The sequence below is a fragment of the Sinocyclocheilus anshuiensis genome, unplaced genomic scaffold, assembly GCF_001515605.1.
Source record: "Sinocyclocheilus anshuiensis isolate Anshui unplaced genomic scaffold, SAMN03320099.WGS_v1.1 scaffold1341, whole genome shotgun sequence".
Classification (NCBI taxonomy): Eukaryota; Metazoa; Chordata; class Actinopteri; order Cypriniformes; family Cyprinidae; genus Sinocyclocheilus; species Sinocyclocheilus anshuiensis.
The window spans coordinates 249,901-260,244 of NW_015553274.1; the positions used below are offsets into that span (position 1 = coordinate 249,901).

General features: G+C 36.1%; 2 protein-coding genes across 6 annotated transcripts in view; one reads left to right on the top strand and one right to left on the bottom strand.

The window, feature by feature from the left end:
* Nucleotides 1–250: 250 nt before the first annotated feature.
* Nucleotides 251–7,123, bottom strand: LOC107668221 (ribonuclease H1-like). 4 transcript variants are annotated; one of them, XM_016460025.1, is made up of 9 exons: nucleotides 7,006–7,123; nucleotides 6,710–6,802; nucleotides 6,495–6,619; nucleotides 2,297–2,482; nucleotides 2,039–2,138; nucleotides 1,844–1,898; nucleotides 1,680–1,764; nucleotides 1,392–1,516; nucleotides 253–556 (listed from the first exon to the last, which is right to left on the bottom strand). In XM_016460025.1, exons 2-9 carry the CDS (start codon nucleotides 6,775–6,777, stop codon nucleotides 470–472), a joined length of 831 nt encoding a protein of 276 aa, XP_016315511.1. In that variant the 5' UTR covers nucleotides 6,778–6,802; nucleotides 7,006–7,123; the 3' UTR covers nucleotides 253–469. The 4 variants fall into 4 exon arrangements, with proteins under 4 accessions (XP_016315507.1, XP_016315511.1, XP_016315510.1 ...); XM_016460024.1 differs by having other exon boundaries at nucleotides 254–556; nucleotides 7,010–7,122; XM_016460023.1 differs by having other exon boundaries at nucleotides 255–556; nucleotides 6,921–7,122.
* A 1,041-nt stretch (nucleotides 7,124–8,164) lies between these two features.
* LOC107668222 (40S ribosomal protein S7-like) overlaps nucleotides 8,165–10,344 on the top strand; it is an 8,792-nt gene continuing 6,612 nt past the window's right edge. The window contains exons 1-4 of one of the 2 annotated variants that reach the window (XM_016460027.1): nucleotides 8,165–8,252; nucleotides 9,106–9,189; nucleotides 9,272–9,343; nucleotides 9,762–9,905. In XM_016460027.1, the coding sequence (XP_016315513.1) occupies nucleotides 8,235–8,252; nucleotides 9,106–9,189; nucleotides 9,272–9,343; nucleotides 9,762–9,905 (318 nt within the window). In that variant the 5' untranslated portion in view covers nucleotides 8,165–8,234. Of the gene's footprint in view, nucleotides 8,253–8,367; nucleotides 8,422–9,105; nucleotides 9,190–9,271; nucleotides 9,344–9,761; nucleotides 9,906–10,344 lie in introns of those variants that run through there. The other variant, XM_016460026.1, reaches the window with a different exon arrangement.

Here is a 10,344-nt window from a genome sequence, read left to right on the forward strand (position 1 = left end):
ACAGACTAACTAAAGTTGAAAAAGTGAAAGCATAATAGGACCCCTTTAACTGAAAACAGCTTTCTGAAAATAAAAGCAAGACAATACATTCAGAGATAAAGAATCAATAATACATTATGGTGGCAGAATATTAGCCGGTACACTACAATTATTTTTGTCACTTGTAATGCACCCAAAAATGTTCCAAGTGCTTATATTTCTGAGAGATGGAAAAATAAGTATCAGGAATCCATCCCAGGAACAATATATGACCATTTTTATTGACAGAACAATCAAAAACAAAAATTTTGGATAAGCATCGCTCTTCAGAAAAGAAGAAAACTTGTTTCGAGTGTTGTTTGCAACATTACAACACTAGCACAACAAAACCAAAATAAGAAAGTGCATTAGCCATTGAGGATAAACAAACTACAACCTCGTCCTAGGCACCTACAATAATGTATTATAAAATGAACGTGATAAAAGTGGTCTAACATGGGGGCTTTGCTGCTCCCTCCCGGGACAGTCTGTCTGCTTCCTCATTGCCTGTATACCCAGCATGACCTGGAATGTGCATCTAGAAAAGAATAAGAGCGATGGTAAATTTTTTCATTTGCAGTCATTTCACTGGCCATGCCATGCATTTGTTTCATCACTCGTTGCATAATGCCAAGCATGCATGAAAGCATCTGAAAGTGAGCAGAAGGGTTCTGACATCAAGACGTGGTCTTAATTTTTTTTTTGCACCACAGCAAAAAAAAAACAAAAAAACAAAAAAAAAAAACCTACAAACACAAATTCTTCACAAAGCTAAATATTAATGTAAATATAAAATAAAATAAACACCATGTATTGTAGCCTGAAGGTATCTTTCAATTTCTCAATTAAAGTTCTGGCATAGTCTTCAATATATGAATATTAGTTTTAATATATGGATACTGATTTAGTAACTGAATTTATGTATTTATTTTTCTGACACTGTGTGTCATATTTAAATGTAGAGTGCTAGTTACTGAAGTTATCCAGCCAATATTCTAGATATAACAAAGTTTACAACAATACCTAATTTTGACCAAGAGGTATGTATTCGATATCCTACATTCAGAAGGATAGTGAACTTCCACACAATATAATGGATATAAATCACAGCATTCTTAATAGATCAGCTGCTCTGATCTTAATTTCCATCCTTAATCACCAGCATCAGTGAAAATTACGCAGATATGCAAGACATCTTTGTTTGTGTTTATCAAAAATGATAGTGAAAACGTCTACAGCTGCACATTTACATCCCAAAAGAATGTTTATACACAAAGGTGCTTGAAACAAATGCTTTGTTTCATCATGCTTGAAACAAACAAATTGAATAGCAGATGCCATATTGTTCATCACTGTGAATACAGAAAACATACCCATTCGACCTCAAGTTCTGCATTTAGTTTATCCAGCTTTTGAAAGTCTTCCTTGTTGACTATGGCCCCGCCACCTTTAAGCCTCCAGCCATTAGACTTCCAAGTCTTTACCCAACTAGTAATGCCTTTAGAAAGCCAAAAAGCAACCAATATTTAAATAAACGTAAAAAAAAATGTTTGTAAGTTATTTTTAAAATATCTATTAATAACAATAATAAATAAGTACTACACTGTTTTATGACCAGACATTTTCACAAGTATTTGAACATAAAATCAGAAAGCGCATACCATTAATGGTGAACTTGCTGTCCGTGTAGATCACAACTTTTTTTAAATTATTTTCTCTGGCTTGCTCGAGTGCCTTGCAAGCAGCCTGTGATGACAAGTTTAACAATACAGTTATTGATAAAAGTGTATAAGGAAGAACACTGAAAGAACAACCTCGTTCTTACCTGCAATTCTGCTCTTTGATTGGTCTGTCTTCCTGGAAGTCTCTCAGCAACATTACTGAGGAAACAATTAGAAGTAATTAAAGCAATTAAAATGTATACATTTTTGACACTAAAACAGGGGAAAAAAAAAACATGAAGTATTGTTTTCTGAAGCACCAGTTTTTTTCAGAATGCTATTAATCACAGATGACTTACAGTGGATGATCACGACCCCAATATACACCAATTCCTGCGCGTGCTCCTTTTTTCCCATTGGCTGTGCAACAGCCATCAGTGTATACTACTATAGCATCACCTGTAAAAAAAATTCACAGAGTAAAACATTTTACTGTGGTACTTCATAGACAGTCAGTAAAACCTATAGTAAAAATACTTATATATATATATATATATATATATATTATATACAGTATATCCATTACCTACTGTAAGACTATAGTACACAACAGTTACCCATATATGTAAATCCATCACTACTGGCTGCAGCTGTCTTTGGCTGTGGGACCTCAATGAGTTTCACTCGTTTTGGATAGGACGGTCCCTCATCATCAGAGTCCTCATAGGTCCTTTTACTTCCAAGGGGAACAGCCACCGAGGAATCAGGCACATTTCTAGAAGGCAGGACCTCATAGTCACATCCTTAAATGGAAACAAATGTCAAGGTTAATCACTTGCATTACAGTATGTTTTAGCAGCCTGTATTATAAATACATAGACACACAATAATCTGGGTAGTAAACTAGTGAAGGCAAAAAAAAAAACCAAAAAAAAAAAACCCCAGTTATAGAAGATAAGGTAGGAACAATTGGGGTAACTTTTTACATTTTGTAAACAACTTTTTACATTAGTTGTCTTTTAGGTAAATAAATAAAAAAATTCTGTAACAAGTCATATAAATATGATTCAGTGACAAAGCGTGCTGCACATTAAGGGTAAAAACATTTACTCAAAAAGAACATACATGAGAAATGAACATGCATGAAAAAAATAATTCCCAAGCTTTCCATAAAACAGCAACAGTTTAATATTTAGAATAACAACAAAAATTCAACATTTTGTAATAGTACAGGTGCATCTCAAATTAAAATGTCGTGGAAAAGTTCATTTCAGTAATTCAACTCAAATTGTGAAACTCGTGTATTAAATAAATTCAACTGCATTTATTGACAATGCAAACAATGCTCCATGTAATAAAACATAACTGACCCTTAGTCAAATAATTTGCATGGTGAATTGCCAGTGTAAACCAACATGTTTGTTACACATTTTAGGTATGGAAAAAAAATGTGGCTGGAACATAAAATACAATATTTACTTGAAATGAAGAACACCGACGTGCAAAAAACAATTTTAGTATTAAAATCTCTCAGTCACAGAGCACATCCTATACAGCTGCTTGCATGTCTCTCTCAATTTATGGTCACATAACAAAAATAAAGCACTAATGTGCTAATTTAGAGGATGACACATCTTAACCATCCCTCTCTTGTACACTTTCCCTTATACACCTGAAAACTTGACGATGCGTAATGGCGGTTCTTTATAAGGGGTGTGTATGGAGCATCTGCCATCTTAAAACTTACATGTTTTATATGGACCCTTTTCACAAGACTGTGATGACGCATTTAACGGTCATCAACATCATAAATCCTCAAACACATACGAGTATGGTGGGTTGAATTTCCTTGATTTCTCTCCTTTGAACAACATTTTCAAAATTACTTGGATTAGACAGTTTTTGTGTAATCCAAACTCAATCTGGAATTTTATCCCCAATTACTTTTTCTAAATTAGGTGGTCTCCCTTTCCTATTGATCTGTAATTATAATATTGCTAGAATCCCTTACAATTTATCTAAACTTCATAAACAGGCATTACTTGCTTGGTCATTAATCTTTAAGCACAATTTCTCCCCTCACCGGTACTTCATTTAGAACAATCAAGACATATAAGAGAAAATCTTTGTGTTTTAGTAGTTGGTTTGAGAAAAACATTTTGATTGTTTCCCAGTTATTTAACTCAGAAGGTCTTATTTTAAGTTACGAAGAATTCTTATGTAAATGTAATTTTCCAGTAACTCCCAAAGAATTCTACATTGTCATGGATGCTATTCCTAAAGGAACTGTTGTGCTTTTAAGGGACTCTGTTAGATCATCCAGCACTTTATCTATTTCTTTAGACCCATTTTAAATCCCAGTAGGAAAACTATGCTTTTTGTCACATCCTTCATCACGTAACTATAAGATCAGATCGCTTTTTCAAAAGGAGCTTGTAACAACTCCATATGTGATGTCTTATTGGAAGAATGTGGTTGATTATATTGATTGGAAAAAAGTATGGACTCTGTCTTCGAAATACATAACTAACAAGGTTAGAGAAATCTCATTCAAATTGTTACACAGATTTTACCCAGCTAAAATGTTTTTGAAAAGGTTTAAATCAGACATAGATACAAGCTGTTCTTTATGCATATCTTTTGGGATTGTCCTCACACACAGCTATTTTGGATTGAATTCTCTAATGTTATCAATCGCATTGTACTCCAGGGTTTCTCTCTGCTTTTTAAGGATGTACTGTTTGGCTTCTTTAATATACAAAAAGATAAAATTAATGAATATTTTATTATTAACCTATTATTACTTCTTGCAAAATTTCATATTCACCGCAGTAAATTCACTAATCAAAATCCTTTATATATTGTTTATAAAAAAAAGAGGTTCAACAGTATATCCAAACTATTTCATCTTCCAAATCCAAACTCAATCTGGAATTTTATCCCGAATTACTTCTTTTCCAAATTAGGTGGTCTCCCTTTCCTTTTGATCTGTAATTATAATATTGCTAGAATCCCTTACAATTTATCTAAACTTCATAAACAGGCATTACTTGCTTGGTCATTAATCTTTAAGCACAATTTCTCCCCTCACCGGTACTTCATTTAGAACAATCAAGACATATAAGAGAAAATCTTTGTGTTTTAGTAGTTGGTTTGAGAAAAACATTTTGATTGTTTCCCAGTTATTTAACTCAGAAGGTCTTATTTTAAGTTACGAAGAATTCTTATGTAAATTTAATTTTCCAGTAACTCCCAAAGAATTCTCCATTGTCATGGATGCTGTTCCTAAAGGAGCTGTTATGCTTTTAAGGGACTCTGCTAGATCATCCAGCACTTTATCTATTTCTTTAGACCCGTTTGACATTCCAGTAGTAGGAAAACTATGCTTTTTGTCACATCCTTCATCACGTAACTATAAGATTAGATCGCTTTTTCAAAAGGAGCTTGTAACAACTCCATATGTGATGTCTTATTGGAAGAATGTGGTTGATTATATTGATTGGAAAAAAGTATGGACTCTGTCTTCGAAATACATAACTAACAAGGTTAGAGAAATCTCATTCAAATTGTTACACAGATTTTACCCAGCTAAAATGTTTTTGAAAAGGTTTAAATCAGACATAGATACAAGCTGTTCTTTATGCATATCTTTTGGGATTGTCCTCACACACAGCTATTTTGGATTGAATTCTCTAATGTTATCAATCGCATTGTACTCCAGGGTTTCTCTCTGCTTTTTAAGGATGCATTGTTTGGCTTCTTTAATATACAAAAAAATAAAATTAATGAATATTTTATTATTAACCTATTATTACTTCTTGCAAAATTTCATATTCACCGCAGTAAATTCACTCATCAAAATCCTTTCAACAGTATATCCAAACCATTTAATCTTCCAAGAATCTTAAGGCTTTTCAAACGGTTAATTTAATCCTTTTAATTTATTTTGTTAAAGCTTTCGTTTTGTATTATTTATTTATTGTTACATACGTCTATAAATGGTGCTTTGCATGTAATGTCACCTCTTTGTACATAATGTTGATATTCTCTGTACTTTTATCTTTGGTACCTTGGCATAAAAAAAAAAAAAAATAAATAAAATCCTCGAAAGTTTTTCATATTTGTATTTAAAAAAAAAAAGTATCTACATTTATAACACTATTCTTTGTATTATATCACCTTTGCATCAAAACAACAACAACAACAAAAAAACAGTTAACGCTAATACCAGGGTGTTTCTAATGCACCCTGGTATTTCTTAACAATAACTGTGTAACACACACTATTTATACACTCATACACTTATTTATCTAACACTCATACTCAGTCTACACCTACAATTTGCACATAATATACAGTACCTGTACATACAAAACTGTCTATTGTAATATACCTGCACATACAATTGTCGATTTATATATTTTTATTCCTTATTTACTTGTTCTATTTTTTATTATCTGTGTTTTTTGTTCCGTCACTGTCATTCTGTTACACTGTGGAAGCTTCTGTCACGAAAACAAATTCCTCGTATGTGTAAACATACCTGGCAATAAAGCTCATTCTGATTGATTCTGATGCAGCGTCTATGGGAGGGACGGTGAATTTGACATCGTTCTCTCCTCTGACAGCCATTATCAGTCTCTCTCAATTTTTTTCCTTTTATTGAAAGTCGTGAAAACACTATCGTGGAGTTTTTCTTTAGCTATTTGAGCAAATGGGAACGCAAAAAAATATATTTGTGGTACTCTCCCATTCACTGCTCTTCAAGCGACTTCCGCTGCTGAGAAACCCGGAAATGTGAAAAAGGTCCATTACCTTTTGGTCTGCCAAAAGATAGTGCTGCTGACTGGCTCCCCACAAAAGCCCAAGCATCCTGTTCAGAAGCGAACTTCTTAAAAATCGCTGAGGGAAACTTATCCACCTGATGTTTACAATCCTCCCTTTAGTGGAGAAATAAAACGTAGTTAAGCAATGCAATTCGCAGCAAAATGCGCTCACCATTATAAAAAATCGGTATCATAGTTGCTCACCATGTTTGATATACTCCTGGTCTAAATCCTTTCCTCACAGCGTAGAAAAAGTTTCCTTTCTTGCCCATCTCTTCTGCGGCGTCACAGAGAGCCCTGCGGACAACATTGAAAAACCCAGGCAGTCTCAACATAGTCTCTGCTTAGAGCAGAGTAAACACGGCAATGTCCTTTAGTGGTGGCATTTTAAAAGACAATGACCATAAACAATAACCTGACAAAGACGAAATCTTTCACAAAATATTTATGGATTTAGTGATTTTGTCTGTCGTTTTGCAAAACCTCCGCAACATGTGTACCTACGTTACCGGTCAGCTGACCAAACGCGTTCTTCTTATCGGCTTGTTTAGTCCAGTTTATAGAGCGTTACCGCCACCAACTGAAGTGGAGAGGTGGCGGTAAAGCTGGTTTGCCAACCGCCAAAAACGCTTAAGAAGAAGAAGAACTGAAGTGGAGTGGAGTGGAGTGGAGTGTAGAACAGGGGTGTCAAACTCAGTTCCTGGAGGGCCGTAGCTCTGCAGAGTTTAGTTCCAACCCTGCTCCAACACACATACCATGTAGTTTTAAAATAAGTCTAAAGGACCTGATTAGCTGGATCAGGTGTGTTTAATTAGGGTTGGAGCTAAACCCTGCAGGGCTGCGGCCCTCTAGGAATTGAGTTCGACACCCCTGCTCTAAACCCACAAGACTTTTGTTTGTCTTTGAAACATCGATGAAGATATTTTGAGATTTCTGTCCTTCCACTGAAAGGTCACACAACCGAAACTTTGACGACTCAAATTCATAAAGACATCATAAAAGTAATTCATGAGGTTTGTTCTGGTAATTGTTTCTCTTATGAAAGCTTGGATTACTGGATTACTCTCATGATGGAAGGACAGAAATCAGTCCATGTAAAGCGATATTAAAATATGTGTTCTGAGTTGACAGTGGCCCTCCAGGACCGAGTTTGGACACCCCTGGTATAAAATAATAATAATAATAATTAAAAAAATGCAAGCATTGAGTCACAGTGCCTCGATCATATTTTAACCACGAACGTACTGCGCGACCAACGTAGTCCGAACACCGAAGAAATGACTCGTATGAACCGGGTATTTTTAGTAAGTCAAACAACAAATAAACAAACAGATACAGCCCGGTTTGCGAACAAATGACTCGTTTGAACATCGAATCTTTGTAGTGTAAGTTTTTCAATGATTCCCAAAAATAATAATGGAGGTAGTCGTGTCATTTTTTTGTAAAGATAAATTGTTACATCACACCACAACTCTTCGACTGGTAAAACATCTTAATATGATTTTTAAACTTCTTCATAGACAGCAAGTCAGTATTTTCAGAAAAGGCCAAACGAACTTATTTTAATGACTGCCCTATTTTTATAATGTATGCTTGTATTCCTTTACACAACATATAAGTAAGAGCGGGCGTAGGGCGCCCTCTGCGCCCGGGATGGAGATTACATTTCCCATCATGCAACACACCAACGCACTTTTACCGGTCTCTCGCGAGAATACGGCCTCTTCCCATGCCGTCGTTGAAAGAGGTGAGACTACTGAATTTGCCATGCTAAAGAGAAATTAAGTTAAAATGTCTCAAATAAGTCATATTTGGCACTACGTACGAGTTGCCTTGTTGTTTAGACAGAGATGCGTTAGATGCGAGTGCATTACACAATGGATGGTTATTTTAGAAATGGAATTTGTATATTTAAGGTGTGCTAGTAGACGTGTCAGTACTACAGTATTACTGGGGCCCATGTGCTGCTCTAAGATAGTCTAAAATGCTTGTATTAAGTAAAATATATCTCGACGACCTATATTTGCGGTAGAATTAAATCTACTGTAAATGTCGTTCTGTACTAGGCTAGCTAGTCAATGCTAACGGCATGCTAAGAACATGCTTGGAGTTAGCCGCAATAGACTGCTTAACGATAACTGGTGAATTCCCGAGAACAGCTGAAGTTAGGATAATGAAATCAGATATCGAGACGTTAATTCCCGAGTTATATAATTATCTCTGATACTGGTAATATAGGTTCTAATGTTTAATGTCACCTTGCTCACCTGAGCAGACGTTGCAGAACGTATTTGAAGCATAGTTCACAATTAAATATTGTCTTCATTTACTCACCCTCATGTTCTAAACCTTAGTGACTTGATTCTGCAGACCACAAAAGATGATGTTACGACTTGACGCCGTTACATTCACTTTCATTGCATCTTTTTCCCTTCATAAATTGAAACTGAACGGTTGTTTCCATCATTCGTTTGTATAACGAGGATGTATGTTTAAGTTTGGAACAACATGGGAGTTTAGTAATTTACAGTTGTCACTTTTGAGTGGGCCGTTTCTATTGTATAGTCTTTTATTCTAATAAGCCTGTTTGTGCCTTTCAGACACAGGCCATGTTCAGTACCAGCGCGAAAATAGTGAAGCCGAATGGAGAAAAGCCAGACGAGTTTGAGTCTGGCATTTCCCAGGTATTGTATACCATCATATCTTTATGAAATGTGATCCTGCATCTGTAGCCTCTATTGATAAGCTGTTGTCTGTTTGATGCAGGCCCTTCTTGAGCTGGAGATGAACTCTGATTTGAAAGCTCAGTTGAGGGAGCTTCACATCACTGCTGCTAAGGTAAAAGCCCCCGCTGGTTCATTTATTTTGGATGAGTGCAGTCACATCATTAACTCAATTATAACAGCATCAGAATAAGTAGCTGTTTGTACTGATTGACAACCAACGTGGACATCCTGTGAGATGGCTCTCATGTGGCTCTGTCCGTGTGGCGTAAGGGAGCGCAGCATTTCGGTGCCATGACGTACAGTCCCGTTCCATGACGTTGGATAGCAAGCTGGTCCCCGGCCTCTGGCTGGTGTGGACAGCGTCCTGTATATTCCTACATCTTCCCAGAGTCCTTTGGGCCGTTACTGGGGAGGTAAACCATGCAGTGCACATGTCCTTAACTGTACTGGCCCTTGCTGAGTGCTAGGTTAAGTCATTCCTATATTTATGTGCTTGTAATTTCATGCTATTGATTCTCTTTCTATCTCAGGAAATTGAGGTTGGTGGTAGCAGGAAAGCCATCATCATCTTTGTGCCTGTGCCCCAGCTGAAGTCCTTCCAGAAGATCCAGGTGAGGCTTGTGCGTGAGCTGGAGAAGAAATTCAGTGGCAAGCACGTGGTGTTCATCGCACAGGTAAGACTTGTCCTTTCTGAGCATGTGTTTAAGTTTTTTTTAAAGGGGTCATATGATGTTGCTAAAAAGAACATTATTTTGTGTATTTGGTGTAATGAAATTTGTTTATGCGGTTTAAGGTTCAAAAAACACATTATTTTCCACATACTGTACATTATTGTTTCTCCTCTATGCCCCGCCTTTCTGAAATGCGTCGATTTTTACAAAGCTCATCGGTCTGAAAAGCGAGGTGTACGCTGATTGGCCAGCTATCCAGTGCGTTACGATTGGCCTAATACTTCAAGCATGTGACTGAAATGTTATGCCCCTTACCATACTGTGATGCCCTGTGTCCCGGCGCGACAAGACAAAAAAACAATAACCCATTACAAACGAGGCATTTGTTGCATCCAGTGGGGACATAATTACGGATTATAATGACTTATACTGTCTTTTTACG